This window comes from Carcharhinus amblyrhynchos, chromosome 33, assembly GCF_965287045.1.
Source record: "Carcharhinus amblyrhynchos chromosome 33, sCarAmb.v2.hapA, whole genome shotgun sequence".
Classification (NCBI taxonomy): Eukaryota; Metazoa; Chordata; class Chondrichthyes; order Carcharhiniformes; family Carcharhinidae; genus Carcharhinus; species Carcharhinus amblyrhynchos.
Genome location: NC_137356.1, coordinates 4,017,824 through 4,035,558, shown reverse-complemented (window position 1 = coordinate 4,035,558; position 17,735 = coordinate 4,017,824). Strand labels below are relative to the sequence as shown.

At 46.0% G+C, this 17,735-nt stretch overlaps 1 protein-coding gene across 1 annotated transcript in view; it reads right to left on the bottom strand.

Moving 5' to 3' along the window:
* Positions 1–640: 640 nt before the first annotated feature.
* The window catches only part of LOC145361070 (uncharacterized), a 52,545-nt gene continuing 35,450 nt past the window's right edge, over positions 641–17,735 (bottom strand). The window contains exons 4-6 of the mRNA XM_080216642.1: positions 12,215–12,375; positions 6,793–9,147; positions 641–4,890 (exon numbers count right to left, since the gene is read on the bottom strand). Of these exons, the coding sequence (XP_080072768.1) occupies positions 4,412–4,890; positions 6,793–9,147; positions 12,215–12,375 (2,995 nt within the window). The 3' untranslated portion in view covers positions 641–4,411. The remainder of the gene's footprint in view (positions 4,891–6,792; positions 9,148–12,214; positions 12,376–17,735) is intronic.

Below are 17,735 nucleotides of genomic sequence, written 5' to 3'. Positions count from 1 at the left end.
GTGGGAGAAAACAAGAGCAGCTGGAGGAAAACCCGACACACAGACCATGCAGACTCCACACCATAGAACCCTACAGTACCGAAACAGGCCCCTCGAGTCTGCACTAACCACAATCGCACCCAGGCCCTATCCCCATATACCTACATATTTACCCACTAATCCCTCTAAGATACACATCCCAACTTTAAACCTACACAGCTTTAGACTATGGGAAGAAACTGGAGCCCATGTAGACATGAGGAGAATGTGCAAACTCCACAGAGAGACTGAGCCAAACCAGGTATCAAACCCAGGTTCCAGGCACTATGAGGCAGTAGTGCTAACCCACAATGCCACCCAGGGATGGTTGTATATTACAGTAATTTTGAAAATTCAATGAATTGGTACATGAAGACCTCAGTTTGATCTGAAATAATCAATAATGACTTAATACTTGATTGGTTAAGGATTTAATTACAGGAAGACTTGGCCACTTGAAGCTAAGAGCAGTAAGCATTAACAAGGAGTACAAGTTATTGGGATTTAATTACATTTTCTAGAAGCAGTAAAGTCACTGCTCCAGGAATAACTTGAATCAACACACATTTGTCAACTTTATTTTATTTCACAAATTCGTGCAAAGGAAGACTCACACCATTTGCAAAGAGAGAGGGTAGAAACATATATACTCGCTGTACAAGTCAGGTCTACTATCCCTCACTAAACCTTCTGACAAGTCACTATGCAAAAGTCACTGTCCACAATACCGAAAAAGGCAGGCTGGTTAGAAAACTACATACCAGGAGGAGTGGCAATTAGAACTAGAACGAGTTTGGAGGAGATACTGGTCTTTACTACAGCACTAGGAAGGACCCCCAATCTAGGGGTCAATTAATCCCAAGAATATGGAGAAATTGTTGCCTTCAAGATTACAGGTCACATATTAATGACCAGGATTCTAATGCAATTCCCTCATTCCAGTCAGCATGCAAGTTAAATGCATGATGAAACTAGCACACTATGAATATTACTGTTAAAGCATATTGTCAAAGGCCAGGCAATAAATACCCACTTGCCACAAATGATTTGGCTTGTGTACACATCCAAACAAGAATGCCAAATTCAAACTTGGCATGGCTTTTCTCCATGGCAGATCAACTTTCCATCCAACTAGCTTCCTTTTGAAACGGATCAGAAGCTGGGAATTGAATCCAGGTCCCTGGAGCCGAGGGGCAGCAGTGTGAACCACTGTGCCACCCTCTTCTCCTACAGGATGAATTTTGGCACTTGCAAGAAAAAAAAAAGGCATTTGAATAGAATTAGAATCCTACAGTGCAGGTGGAGGCCATTCAGCCCATCAAGTCTGCACTGACCACAATTACACCCAGAGCTTATTTTTATAACCCCATACATTTACCCTAGCTTGTCTCCCTGAAAGGGCAATTTAGTGTGGCCAATCCAACTAACCCACACATCTTTGGACTGGAGGAAGAAACCACAGCAAACTCACACAGGCACTGGGGAGAAATGTGCAGACTCTGCACAGACAGTGACCCAAACTGGGAATCGAACCCAGGTTCCTGGTGCTGTAAGGCAGCAGTGCTAACCCACTGTGCCACCCAACATATCTCCTATTCAATTATTTAAATATTTCTGAAAAATGAGAAAGAATGAGATTCTTGGGAAGTTTGATCTCTCCCATTATTGGAGAATGCTGCAGGAACAGGGCAGGGGGGGTCCAGGACTCTGCTTAAAAAAGTAGAGTCTCCCAATAGTTTTAACCCTCACTTAAAACATGCAATACTCCAGCTCTCTGCTGTTCTGACAAGCAAGGCACAGAATACAAAAACCTCAATCATTTGCTTAACTCTCAAACACCCAAATATGGAATCTTAGTTTAGATCCTTTTAATACCAAGTGAAAAACAAAGAAATCAGCATTCTTTTGCAAAAAAAAAATCAGAAATCACACCAACACATTGAATTTAGATTTAACTTCAAGCCAGCACACCAAGATTTAAAATGTCAAGCTCTCCAAAGACTTGGCAATACTTGCAGCTGTAAAAATTGATTTGCAACAGTTCCACTAGTTACACCTAGCCACTTGAAAATTTACTAAATAGACTGGAGGCATTTAATTAAATATTTGAAAAGTGTTCAAAATGAAAGCACATTCAAAAAAGTTAAAATTCAAAAAACCAACCACTGCCTTTTAACAAATCAATCTCCAGCTGGTAGTTCAAACACAGAACTTCTTAAACAGTCTTGATGCCCCATGCAGCAATTTCATAGAACAGAATCCCTACAGTGCAGAAGGAGGTCATTCAGCCCATTGAGTCCACATTAGTCATAATCCCATCCAAATCCTAACCCCATAATCCCATATATTTAACCCTATTAATCCCCTGACAGTAAGGAGCAATTTAGCACAGCCAATCTACCTAATCTGCACATCTTTGGGAGGAAACCCACACCGACATGGGGAGAATGTACAAGCTCCACACAGATACTGACCCGAGGCCAGAATTGAACCCGGGTCTCTGGTGCTGCGAGGCCGCAGTGTGCTAACCACTGTGCCACCCTCCGAACCAGATTCTGTTAACCTATCTTCAAATTTCAGCAGGAATGTACTTGCATTCCAGATGTGTGATATTGTACACAGCTGCTTTGTGGACCATTGAAACATCTGGCAGAGATTCAAAATGAGCTGAGACAGCAATGCTCGGGTCCAGAACCTGTGTACTGTCATCTTACAGCTGCCATTAAATTATATAACCAGTACCATGTAGAAATGGTGATTACCCAAGTTAAAAAAAGGAAATCCACTGTGTTTTGTTAAAGAGCATTACACTTTTATAAGCATGCTTCCTGGACATTGAGTTACTTGTAAACAGTATGTAAAAGCATCTCTGGATTGGACACAGGCTAACATCTAATTGTCCATTCCTAGTTAGCCTGTATAGTAGAGTACGTTGAAGTTACTGTGAACTATACATTGTGTTCATCTGCTAATAAACTAGTTTATAGATGGGAGGATAAAAAAAATGGACTCCACATCCAGAAGATTTGCAGCATTACAAGCTGATAGTGCTTAGGTCGGAGCATCCCCAGCTAGGGTTTATTTATTAGTCACAAGTAAGGCTTACATTAACACTGCAATGAAGTTGGTGAGAATCCCCTAATTTGAATGCACTTTTGGAACTGCAAATGATAGCAAGTTAAATAGATGCTAAAAAATGGTTACTGACACCAGGTTTAAAAAAAAACACTAAAGCTCAAATGCATCACGCAAGTCCGCATCCTATCTGGAATTGTTGGACCAAAACACGATTCCTTGGATTGAAACTGAAAATTGCCAAAAGCACGCAAGCCAACATCAAACAGGCAAGGGATCTATGCTGCAGTTTGCTACATCCAGTTGATCCTGGCAGCCAAAACAGCTGGGAAATTAAACCAAGGAATCTGACAATTTAAATAATCTACAAACAAAAAGGAATTACCCTGCAATACTTGTCATTTACTTGCAAATAAAAGGCAGCTTTGGGAAAAAAAAAGCAATTCCCTGCACATTTGTATTACTCACTACAAGAAGAACACTTTGCACTTGACTGGTGAGTCACACCCATCCCTCCCCTGGGCAAATATCCTTCATTTAAAAAAAAGGAGAAAGTCCCAAATTGTAAACACATCAAGTCAACTTCATGGCTTCCAGAACATTCCAGTATTTAAAAAAACTGGAGACTTCATTGGTTCCATCTCTGCTCCCGCTTTAAAAACTTCCACTTTCATTTAGTAAAATTTCCATTTGGAATAAGACACATTTAATCTTCAAACAACCTGAGCAAGCTCAAGGCAGGCAGCCAAAAACAAACCCCCTCCAAAAGACAAAAGTTAGACAATCCCAAGTACTGAAAAAACAACCCATGTACGTACACAGGCTTGGATCTCCACTGGATCAACTTAGACCTTGTTCCAATCACACAGCATGAACCAGCTGACTGGTTTCCATCCACAACTCAAAGCAGAGCCAAGAGTTGGGACACTGGAGGGTGTAGGAGGGGCACCCTTAAAAATTCTGTTCCTAGGTGAGCTCTGGCCAGTTAGCTAGCTCATGGGAACATAAGTATTTTTATCATTCCAAATTTCAGGGAATGTACACAGTTCTTGTCTGAATAGTGTCCAAGCTACTTGAAATGTACAAACTGATTAAAATCAGAGTGCATCAAGGCTAGTTCTCATCATCGTGACAGATGTGTATTTATCTTGGACTCGAGAGAGTGTAAAAAGGGGACATCACAGCTCAGTCTTTGTAGGCTCCTCACTGAGCAGGAAACAGAAAGTGTGCAAATTACACCTAGGACTTCAATATTAAAATTGGCCATCTAATTTCCAATTGGTACCCATTGAGGTGAGTGCACCATTATACACACGCTTCAATGGTGGGTCTCCAACTCCACCACCGTCCATTCTCCTTGGGAAGAGGAAATATCTTCAGGCGAGAAGCTGGTTACTGACGTGACACTGGCCGTGGAGTCATCGAGCGGCGATATAAGATCTGTCCATTTGCTCAGTTCCGCTTGGTCAACCATGACCTTGCTTTGCAGCTTGACGCCATCCCCGGAAAGCAGCAACGTCTGGCTGATCAGCTGCTGCACGACTTCCACCGGCTCAATCTGCAGGTGCAGGACTTTGTCGCCGGGATCGTCTAGGAGCTGGAGACACTGCCAGTCCGGTGGCTCGCTGAGTCCCTCCTTTGCGACGCCATCTTCCAACCTGGCCTCCTCCGCCGTTTCGACTTCGTAGATGGTGGAAAGGATGGGGGGCAGCAACGGATTCATCCACGGGACACAAGCAGGTGCCTGGAGAGTTTGGTCGCCCTCATTGTTCAAGAAGCCTGCAACAGTTGACAGCACTTGAAGGATTTGGGGGAGAAAAAAATAAGTATTCAAGCAGCAAAACCCTTTTTTTGCCCCCGCATGCAAATCTACAGCTAAAAGAACAGAGATGGGAATTGTTCGTACAGAGGAATAAAAACAGGCGGACACGGAGATTCGAGCACAAACATTGACTAAACTAGATGACGTGGGCACTGCAGCCAATAGACGGAAACATGGGATCCATTTATATACAATAAAATACTCAAACTATACAATGACGAAGAGTGATCCAGTCTCTCCGCTGCACAATTGTTAAATTGGCAGACTAAGTCATTAAGAGAGAGACTTCAAAATGTAGCCATCGTGTCTTCAGGTCATGCGTAAGCAGTCTTTTTTCGCAAGCCACGTTTAAAGCTTCTGCAGTCCCATTAATTCACATTCATCCCATCTTTTGTTTAGTACGGATGCAGCCAACGAGACAAGCGACTATAGCCCCAGGCGGACAATATTGACAAAAAAAAATGAGACAAAGCTACAATCACGGAGCGCAGACTGAACAAAAAGATGCTTGGGTTTTGGATGGCCAGCCAGAGCTCAGGCAGGTTAAATGTTTGGACGCTCCTTGCAGGTTTGCATTTTGTGAGCTTTGCCCACTAACAGTTTCCAATCTTGTAGCATCGGAGTGTTCAGCACGTTGAAGTTTCACCCCCAAAAGAATGTGGTCAGGTCATGTGTGATGTGACATTCGCTGTGACAGACACTGTTGTTAGGACAGACAGATCTATCCCAGAAGATAAGGTTAAACATAGAGACAGGACCACCATTGTACAATAGTCATTTTCAGACATAAACAGCACAAGTGCTTTTCCCTCCCCATCCAATCTCTCTTTCTCTGCAAGTTTTAGACTTTTAAAGTGCCCTGTTTCATTAATCAGAGACTGCAAAAAAAAAGTCTCAACTGGTCAAAAGCCCAACATGATGCCTCCAGTATGGAAGGATAATCCGAGTCTTCCATCAGCTGAGATGGTTCCAGATGCGGAACACAATGGACAAGAGTCACACAGCCACAACATATTACCTCCAGGAAAACTCATGGAGGGTATTACTGCAACTCAATTGTAACCCCTGGTATCAAACTCACTCATGGTGCGCACAAAAAGGGGATAGGAAGGCAGCAAGATTAGTGTAAAAATCTGCACAGTATGATTGTTAAAAATTTGAAAGTGCCTAAGCCTACTGCAAACAGTAACCCCCTTATTAGGGATCACAGTGGCCATATTTTCCAGGGAAAAAGCAGCAATCTTGTAGGGTCCCAATCATTTTGTCCACCATGGTTGTTAAGGCTGTGTTTAGCCAGGCTACTTTCACAAAAAAAAAATGGCTGGATTGCACATCTTCAGTTCAAAGCCAAAATTTATTACAAGAGAGCTCATATCAGTGAGTCACGTTACACATCTGCAAATACATTTCCACCACTTGCTTCAGTTCCATTACAAAGTACACGGGGGTGGGGTCAATTTGAGAGAAGAGGAGTGGGGGTGGAGGGGAAAGGGGGAGGGAGAGAGAGAGAGAGAGAGAGAGAGAGAGCTGCTGAAGACATCCCACAACAAGGTATTGTCAATCTAAATGAAAACCCTGCAAGATCATGGCCAGTTCAATTCCAAAAATTTTACACAGAAAAAAAAAACTTGAATAGTCAAAAGGAAAAAAGGTTTACATATTCTTGCAAAGATTGGAGGATCTAGTGGCACAAAATTCATAGAATTGGGTAAAAAAAAAATCACAGGCATGCAATCCAAGTGCAGGTGAGCCATGCTGCACATTCCAAGCCAAAGGGTTCATTTATCCAATATTAAACCCCAATAGAACACACTTCAGCTCTGGCCTGTTGGGGAGCTTACCTCTATTCTAACTAACTATGAGCATTTATACATTACCTGTCTGTACGCTATCATTCTTTTCACCAGCTGGGTGGTACAGCTGCTGTGTGCGATCTTCACTAACATCAGCGAGTGGGTCATTTAACTCCCGGACATTAGCCAAGTCCCCATCGAGGCAGTCTATTGGGAATCCTGAAACAGGCGCACCCACAATGCAGGACGTGGACTGATCGGACGCGGGTTCCTCCTGAGTCGAGTCGCCCACACGGTGTAGAGAGACAGACACTTCTGGAACGACGTCTCTCGGGCTTTCGTCCGGGGGGAGAAGGGGACTTGGAGGAGTGGATAGGCTTACATCAGGTCCACAAGAATTGACACCAATTGTGACAGGAACCTGGTCACAAGCAGGATCTTCCGGAGAACCAGCACCCGATGGCGTGCAGCTTTGGGGAGCAAGGGAATCAGACGCAATGTGGCTGCTATCAAGGGAACGAGGAGTCTCGGCTGTTGAGAGTTCCTCGCTCTCGTCCAAGGCATGCAGAATGAGGGGTTTGAAACGCGAGGCTGCAGCCTGGGACTGTTCTTCCGATTGAGAGTCCGTTGCAGTTTTGTCTTCAAACACTGGGTTGTCGATACCTTCCAGTCCACATTGGACAGGTTCCCTCATCACTCCAGGACACTCATCCTCAGAGTGATCTTCATCCTCTGAAGACACCATGGGCTCAGTTGGAGGGTCACCGTGGAGATCATCTGCTGCAAGAGTCTCCGGCTCTTCATCACCCTTTTCCAAATGAATTCCCAAATCCTGATCCATCAGATCATCCAGAGGACTCAGCTCAGTATGAGGAATAAAGAGATCTGTGGATTCTAATTTCTCATCAGATTTGGACTCTACCCCAGAGCTACTGTCATAGTCCTTCAACTCTTCAGGGGTGCTGGTGGTGCTGCTACTTTTCCCTGCTAGGTCAGGGCCACTAAGAGTACTGGACTTGGAAACACCCTGATCTTCATGTGAATCCTCAGGTGAAATGCTAAGCTTCTCTTCAGAGGGCCAGTTTCCAACAGGACCCTCCATCTTACAAGATATCTGCATGGTCTCCAGCACAGGGCCCAACACCTGATGAGATAACTGCACAGGTTCCAGTGAATTCACAGGGTCAGAGATAAGGTCTTGGATTTCGGGACTCTGAAGTGTTTCTGGGCCCAGTTCATTAGGGGAATCTTCAGTATCTGCCTCTTCAGAGTATTCATACATCATGAGTTTGACCTTCTCTGTCTTGGAGGAGACTTTACAATCACTCTCAGGGGAGCTCTCATCATCAAGGCAGCTTCCCAAAGTAGGCTCTTGGAGATCTCCCAGATTCTCCAACACTGGCATGGGGGCGATACCACCTTCATTGAGGGCTGAGATGTACTCAGCTGGTGAAACCACCCTGGTACAATGCGGGGACCCTTGCTCAGAGCTTGGCGAACTAGGTGGAGGAAGAGGTCGCTCCTGCAAGTGTTTACATTCCAAAATATCATTGGTCAACTCCACCTCTCTGTTATTAACAACCTCTTTGTCTACATTAATCTGGTCAGTTTTCACTGAGGCCAAATCTCTGGGTTCCAAGATGTCACATTCCAACATTTCTCCATTAATACTAGCAACTTGTGTACCCACGTTTGTCTGGGTGCCTTCCACTGGGCTGAAATCCACCCCAGTTACGTTCGTTCTGCAACCCTCTCCAATAACACTCGTGTCTTTTTGGATTTCATTGGAACGCAAGTCAGCTTCTGCCGTTTGGCCACAATTTAGATCCCCTTCATTTAATCTGTCAGGCGTTTCCACAGCTCCTACATTCACAGCTGCTTCACGCTCTGTCAACTCAAAGGAGTTTGCCTCAACCCTTTCCATCTCCGGCTTGTCCTCCTCAACTCTAGGATGATCCGGTGTCACGTCGCCATGGCGAGGGGTTCCCTGGGGAGATGGAACCTTTCCGGTGGGGAGATAATCCTGGGAATTCTTGCCCGTGACATCTTCATCCTGGGCTTCCACGTTGACCGCTTTCGGAGATCGCGCCAGAGAAGCTTCAATCCCAGGTTGTCCCGCTCTTTTCCCAATGTCACTTCCCGAGAGAGATTTCCGGGAAGACGGTGTCCCCTTATTTGGCAGGGACTGCTTCTCCACGTTCCTTTTTGAAGATTTAGTGGATTGTGGGAGGGGGTGGGAGGCCGGAAGTTTGGAGGGAGCTGGCTGAGGCCGGGGTGTTGATTTGACGGGCACCTTGGCGACCTGCCCCTTTAGCCTCTCAGGCTTCTTCTGTTCCGCTGGAGACGGAGAAACCCTCACCGGTTTCGGTTTAGTTGACCTCTGAGCGTTGGCGACCTTGTTCAGTTCCAAACTGGTGCGCTTTGGTTGTGATGGGAAGTCTGGAAAAGATGGAGAGCGAGTGATAAAAATAAAAACCAACACTGCTCCTTATGTCCGAAATGTCTTTGTATTAGTCAGAGGAAAATAATTCAGGTTTCCACAATCCCTTGCATAAAATTAAAAACACTCCCAAACAACCTCATCCAATTTTAAAAGTTACACCCTCAACAGCTGGGAAGAAATTTTTGTAGCAAAATTATTTGTCATAAACCAGCACAGGAAGTAGCTATTCAGCCAATGACAGCTCCACACTGAGTAATCCACTTGATCCCCTTTCCCCCAATCCAGCCCATCTTGGCTCCCATTCAGCTTCACCGACTTCTCCCATGGGCAGGAGTTCTAGGTAGTTGCTACTTACTCCAAAAAGTCTCTTCCTCACACTCCCTCCCCACTACAACTTTTTTTAAAGTGCATTTATTAGTGTCACAAGTAGGCTTACATTAACACTGCAATGAAGTTACTGTGAAAATCCCCCAGTCGCCACACTCTGGTGCCTGTTTGGGTTACACTGAGGGAGAATTTAGCACTGCCAATGCACCCTAACCCGCACATCTTTCCAACTGTGGGAGGAAACTGGAGCACCTGGAGGAAACCCACGCAGACAGTGACCCAAGACAGGAATCGAACCCAGGTCCCTGGTGCTGTGAGGCACTGCTACCACAGTGCCACCCCATCTGTTTTTTTTTTGGGGGGGAAGTGTAAAAAAAGATCGGGTACAAAAGATAACCCCTCCCATCATCTCACAAAAAAAACTCTCCCCACCATCCCTACATAGGTTCACCTCACATTCCCTCTTGTACATCTTACCTAAAGTTAACTCTTCAGTCATCCCACCATTTTTTGATAGAATTCTCCTGGCCCTGTCAGCAAGCAGCAATCCCATCATCCTGTGTTTGCCAATCCTAACAGCATCACAACACTTTCTAATTCCAAAGATCCAAGTCATCAGGGAACATACTGGACTACCATCTCCCAGTCTCAAAGCAATTTATCCAGTCAGATACAGGCCCTCTTAATCTGAGCCTCAATTCAATAACCAGCCTTTTTTGGGAGTATTAAAAAATGCTTCATATAAATAGCATCCACCACACATTCTCTTCACAATTGGATTGTTTGAGCTTTAGGGGATGCTGGGCCCCATTTATTGCCCAGCTCCAATTATCCGACATTTGAGTTAACCATTCCCCCCAAAGAAAAACTGGCCAATCTCCCTCTGTGCTGCCTTGCAACATCAGGGACTTGGGTTCAATCCTGGCCTCGGTCACTGCCTGTGTGGAATCTGCGCTCTCTCCCTGTGCCCGTGTGGGTTTCCTCCCACAGTCCAAAAAGACTTGCTGGTTGGGGGTGCATTAGCCAGGCTAAATTGCCCTTTCATGTCAGGGGAACTGGCTAGGGCAAATGGGGATGGGGCCTGGGTGATTTGGCCCATCAAGTTGGCACCAATGGCCTCCTTATGCACTGTAGGATGTTTATGATTCTTGTACTTGTAACTCTCAGCAACATTATATTAGACCTGATCTAGTTCTTGGATCTACCTACTTGTCAAATTACATCCTACTTGTTAATGCCCCAGTCATACTGATGGCTCATCACCCCCCCACTGGGGAACTGAACACCCCATCCCTTGGGTGAACTTGAGGACATTGGTCCCAGACTTGTTGGAGGTGCCTCCCATCCCAGACTGGTCCCAGTGCCAGGAATCTAGAGGCCTCTCCTGCACCGTGCATCAATGCACACATCGATCATCTCTATTTCCACTCTGACCAATGTGTTGTGTCATTGGGATTGATCCAGGAATGACCACCTCCAAGTTCTTGAATTGAAATGTTGGAGATCTTTCCAGTATTAAGTGGAATCCCATCCTCATTTAGCTCCAGGAATATGCGTGGGGCCTCCTCCCCATGTCCGTGATCCTGTCTTACATCTCCCCAGGATGCTGTTCCAAATCCTTGTGGCCGTGACCCTGCCCAGCATCTCCCTGGGACCCTCCATTACAGCTCACAATGAACAAGTGGTTCTTGTAGAGGCTGGTAGACACTGGAACAGTCTCAGTATACCCAATGTTTAGGCCATCGGAACGTTACACAGCCGTGTGCCTGCAGTGCTGGAAAACCAGAGACTAAGCTCTCAATCTCCCACTTCTCTGCAAACAGCAGCCCATGAGGGGCAACCGGACAGAGGTAGGAATCTGACCAAACTTCAAAAGCCACATCAAATCCCTGTCCCTCTACCAAAAAAAAATCACCCACTAGCAGCACACCAAGCCCAGAGTTCAACTAAGACAGTTCAGCACAGATCTGTCATCTCAATAACGCATTGCATCATAACAGTAACATGAACAATAGACAATAATCTCTTTCCATGTCAGCAAAACAGAGGAGATGGTCATCAACTTCAGGAAGCTGAGTGGAGAACATGCCCCTGTCTACATCAATGGGGACGAAGTAGAAAGAGTTGAGAGCTTCAGGTCGAGTCCAGATCATCAACCTGTCCCGATCCCCCCCACGCTGACTCTACAGGTTAAGAAAGCCCACCAATGCCTCTACTTTCTCAGGAGGCTAAGGAAATTGGGCATGTCAGCTACAACTCTCACCAACTTTTATAGATACACTACAGAAAGCATTCTTTCTGGTTATATCACAGCTTGGTATGGCTCCTGCTCTAATTTCTTGCAGTTTTGGACAAAGGGCTGTGAATGTAGCCCAATCCATCTCACAAACCAGCCTCCCATCCATTGGCTGTCTACACTTCCCACTGCCTTAGTGAAGCGGCCAGCATAATTAAGGACCCAACACACCCCGGACATTCTCTTCCGCCTTCTGTTGGCAAAAAGATACAATACCTCAGACTTTTGTACCAACCGACTCAAGCCTGCTGCCATCAGACTTTTGAATGGACCTACCTTGCATTAAGTTGATCTTTCTCTACACCCTAGCTATGACTAACACTACACTCTGCACCCTCTCTATGAACAGTATGCTTTGTCTGTATAGTGCACAAGAAATACTAAGAAATAAAATGTTAATACATGTGACAATAATAAATATGATAGACCACCTTCCTTACTGGAGCCTGTGGGGGGTTTCCCTGCCCGGGTTCCGGTCTGCACAATGCCGAGGCGACCTGGAGTTTGTCTCTCGTTGGGAACTCTGGGCGCTGCTTGTTTCCTCACTGCTCCTGCGATCGGAGTTGGGTGGCTCGACGGAGGTGCAGTATCTGGTCTTTGACTAGAAAGGAATAAGAGAGTCATTAAAGAGAAGAGCTATAAATCTCGCCTACACCCAATCGCTCTGCAGAGAAGCCAAGCTGAAATAAAGTCAGCACCCGTCATTCCAGCAACCCAGGGTAACCATGGTAAGGCCAGCACGAGTGATAGTTAACCTAGTTTGCATTTGCGATTAACTTGTCGCATACAGTGAAGTTGCTGAGGGGAACATTACAAAAGGGACTGAATGAAAAAAAGACAAATTACTGCAGATTCTGGATTCCAAAACCAGAGAGACTGCTGTAAAATCTCAGCAGGTCTGGCAGCGTCTGTAAGGAGAGAAATGAGCTGACGTTGAATCCAAAGCTCGACAAGTCCCAGACTCAAAACATCAGCTGTTTTCTCTCCTTACAGACACTGCCAGACCCGCTGAGATTTTCCAGCACTCTCTTTTGGTAATTAGATAATGTGTTAACTAAACTAACAGGGACATCAGTAAAACACCAACTACCCTAGGACCAGCAAACAACTTTTAGAAATCTTATCGTCCCCAAATTAGAGGAATTTGGCCAATCCCATTGTAATCTTTTGTTGGACCACAAGGTGGCGCAGTGGTTAGCACTGCTGCCTCAACACTAGGGACCCAGGTTCGATTCCCAGCTCGGGTCACTGTGTGGGGTCTGCACATTCTCCCCATGTCTGCATGGGTTTCCTCCAGGTGCTCTGGTTCCCTCCCATGGTCCAAAAAGATGTGCTTAGGGTGCACTGGCTGTGCTGCTTTACCCCTTTGTCAGGGGGACTAGAGGGTAAATGTGGTGTCATGAGGATAGGGTCTGAGTGGGATTGTGCTCAGTGCAGGCTCAATGGGCTCCTTCTGCACAGTAGGAATTCCATGATTACAGGAGCACAATTCATCTCCCTCTCCATGAAAGATTCTGGCTGAAAGGAGCTAGCTATCCCCCCCAAAAAAGCCAAATCCATCCTCAGATGTCCCACTCAGACCCAGGGAAAAATTGGGAATATTGAACCCTTCCTGCTCAATGTGCACTGACGTGAAGATACCAGCATTGGACTGGGGTAAACGCAGCAAGAAGTGTCACAACACCAGGTTAAAGTCCAACAGGTTTATTTGTTAGTAAACCTGGTGTTGAGACTTTGTACTGTGTGCACTGACACCAAGCAGAATCTCCTGCTGTCATTCCACACAAGGCCAGGAGATGGTGCCATTTCCCTACTTAACAGAATCTACACTGAATTCTGAACCAGAGGGCGCTGGCAAAATGGAATTACAATTTATATTTAAGTCAAAGCTGCAGGATTCTCTGGGTTTTGAGCAATTTTTATCTTGTACTCAAATTCAGGGCGAATGTGAGAATTAACTGTGGTTAAATTACACAATAAATGGCAGACACGACCAGATTTCTTTCCAGAAGTTGCTTTAAAAATTGGACAGCACCAATGGCCCACGGCACAGGATTGTGATTTTAGCCTCTGGAGATCTGTACTCGGGCACCAAATCACAATTCCAGCTCTTAACGCTGCAACACCACCCCACCCCCAGCAGAACGTCGTCACTCTTGAGGTCCTAAAATATGAGGAGGGAATTCACCCATCGCAGTCTCCTGTTAGACCAGAGAGGGGCGCAGTTGTTCACACTGCTGCCTCAGCATCAGGGGCACGGGTTCGATTCCCAGCTGCGATCACCATCTGTGAAGAGACTGCACATTCTCCCCATGTCTGCATGGGTTTTCTCAGTCCAAAAGGATGAGCTGATTAGGTGGATTGGCTGTGCTAAATTACCCCTTAGCATCAGGGGGACTAGATGGGGAATGGGGCCTGGGTGGGATTGTGGTAGGTGCAGTCTCGATGGGCCGAATGGCCTCCTTCTGCACTGTAGGGATTCTCTGATTCAGTGAAACAAACAAACAGTCAGAGTTAGCATTAGTAACTGGCTCATGATGCATTGGCATGTTGTTTGTTTCTAGAAGCTTCTCCCTGTGCAGGAAGATGCTATGTGACTATTTAGCCCAATTGTCCAATTTGTCCCACTTCCCTTAACCCAACAAATATTCCCACCGTCCCCCTCCCTGCAAACACACCGGGTTTCCTTTTGGAAGGATCTGGCAGCACACATTCCAGTTAAACATAAATCCCATTTTAAAAGTTACCCCCGTACCAAAACCCAACCCATTTAATTTTTAAGTTTTAGTCACAAGTAAGGCTTACATTAACACTGCAATGAAGTTATTGTGAAAATCCCCTAGTTGCCACCATTCCGGTACACTGAGGGAGAATTTAGCACGGCCTGTGCACCCTAACCAGCACGTCTTTTGGACTGTGGGAGGAAACCGGAGCACCCGGAGGAAACCCATGCAGACATGGGGAGATCATGCAGACTCCACACAGACAGTGACCCAAGCTGGGAATTGAACCCATGTTGATGGCGGTGAGGTAGCAGTGCTAACCCACCATCAGTTATTGGAGGGGGGGGGTTTGGAGGGAATGTTGAATTAATACACAGATCGCCCATGATCTTAAGAGGCAGAGACATTAGAGGGGCTGAATGGCCTGTGTGTGAATGAGCATTGCAGCCACTGACTGAAAAAGGAGAGAGTGAAGGAGGCCAGCAGTTTGCCTGCGGTCACCTTTCCTGGGTGACTCAGTTACCGAGCCGCTGGTGTGTACACACTTGCTGTGAGGTACATGGCGGCACTAGGATGGGGCTAAGTTCTCCCTCAGTGTACCTGAACAGGCACTGGATTTGATTTGTCAGATGTATAACAGTGAAAAGTATTGTTTCTTGCGTGCTGTACAAAGCATACCATTCATAGAGAAGGAAAGGAGAGAGTACAGAACGTACTGTGGGGCGACTAGGGGGCTGTTCAGAGCCACATTGCCTCTTTATTAAAAAGTGTCCTTCTCTATCAGGCGTGACCCGTCTGTACATTTTTAGTATTCAGCACATCACCTCCTTAACAAAAGAACCACTCGACTGTCAGTAATAGAAAGCTGGGTCAGGATTCTCTCTCCGATTGTTTTTGGTGAACTCATTTACACTGAATTACTGAGCTGCTCACACAGCACAACACCAGAATACACACAGATTCACAACATTTATTTATCACATCCCAAAATCAAGGGGAAAAAAAGGTTTGTTTCGAATGGGCATTTTCCTGTTTCGTAGATAAACGTCTGAAGGAAAAGCATTCTGAGCACTCAAAAGAGCAACTAAAATAAGTTTGAGTATTTGGGTTTTTTCATTATAAACATCGGGCAAAAAAAGACCCTTCAGCTCAAATCCCCAGAACCGACTCCACCATCCAATAAGATTCCCCCTCTTTGGCCCCTACCACTCCTGGAGTGGGATTTTCCAGCTCGCTCCAAGACCAGAAAACACCGGAGTTCATCGGATCTTGGGCACAGTTTGTGTGTCCGTCCATCCCCACCCACCCAACAGTTCCTGCAGTGGTCGGGACAGGAAAATTCTGCCCCTTTGTCAATCATCCAGAACGTACACAATAACAGCCCCGACTGCAAAGGACAATCTTAAAAACTCTCCACATCTCCATCTTAGTTGGAGATGCCTTAATTTTAAGCTGTGCCCACCAGTTTGAGACTTCCCCCCCCACCCCAAGGGGGAACATCCTCATATCAATCCAGCCAAAATCATCTCAATCTTGAGATTCTCTGGCCTTCAAACCATGTTTCCCAGTGTTGGAGGTGACACTGGTCTATTGGCAGATTCCTCTGGTCCTGTCAAAGGGGATTCCCCATTTCTCATGTCCCCATGTCCAGGCAGCATGGTAGCAGTGGTCAGCATTGCTGCTTCACAGCTCCAGGGACCTGGGTTTGATTTCTGGCTTGGGTCACTGTCTGTGTGAAGTCTGCACATTCCCCCTGTGTCTGCATGGGTTTCCTCAGTGCTCTGCTTTCCTCGGCAGTCCAAAAATGTGTGGGTTAGGTGATTCGCTGTGTGTTAAAAATTGCCCCTTAGTGTCCTAAGGTGCGTAGGTTAGAGAGGGATTAGTGGGTAAATGTGTAGGGATATGGGGGTAGGGCCTGGGTGGGATTGTGGCCAGTGCAGACTTGATGGGCCAAATGGCCTCTTTCTGCACTGTAGGGTTTCTATGTCACCCCAAAACCTGCAGAGGGTGCACTGCCAGTGGGACCAGGGATTCCCGCCAGTGCGAAAGTTCCAGCAAGATTACTTCTCACTTCTAAACTTCCAATTTGGCCAATTCTTCTCCAGGGTCAACACTGACTAACCAAAGTGTCTCATTTAGCTTTGACAACAAATTGAACAGATCGATCCTCAAGCACTCAGATACAATGATGCACCCATTAGCAGTAGAACGCAACTAGAAGTACTTGGTGTATCACAGAATCCCTACAGTGCAGAAGGAGGCCATTCAGCCCATCAAGTCTGCACCAACCACAATCCCACCCAGACCCTATCCCCATAAGCCTATACATTTACCCTACTAACCCACTTGACACTAAGGGACAATTTAGCACGACCAATGCACCTAACCTGCACATCTTTGGACTTGGGAGGAAACCCAAGCACCTGGAGGAAACCCACACAGACACAGGGAGAATGTGCAAACTCCACACAGACACAGTGGCCCAGGTCAGGAATCAAACGCAGGTCCCTGGTGCTGTGAGGCAGCCGTGCTAACCACTGTGCCACCGTATGTAGAGCATGGGCACTAACCCACATCACCACTCCTGATGATTGTCTTTAACAGAGCTGATTACCAAAATAAAAATCAAGCTGATAAATTAGTCTTGAGTTGTACCCAGATCAGAGAGTCATTATGCTGGAGAAAATTAGAGGCCCAGGATCGCCTGAGTGGGATTCCTGACTTGGGAGACTCCATGTGGAAAAGTTCTCTCGAGAACGTCAGTGGGTAACATTTGTTTGAGCAAGAACATTCTGTAATCAGCCCCTAAAATCCAAACAGTCATCTTTCTGACAAATTAAACTAGTGCTGGAGTGCCAAAATCCCATGGCAGCATTTGGGAAAGTGGGCAAGTTCTCCATAATGCTCTGGCCAATCATCCTTCCCAAGTTGGCATCAATGGGTTACGAGCTCTGGACTTGAGACACTGCCCCACAGGTACTGACTGTCAGATCCAACACACACAGGTCAGGGGGAGCTGTCTGCTGGAGTAAATTCTATGATGATAGTCCACCTTCCTGTCCCCAAATCACATGATTCACTATGAAGAACTGCTTGTTTGGTGCATCAGTGTCACAAGTAAGGCTTACATTAACACTGCAATGAAGTTACTGTGAAAATCCCCCAGTCGCCACACTCCGGCTCCTGTTCGGGTACACCGAGGGAGAATTTAGCACAACCAATGCACCCTAACCAGCAC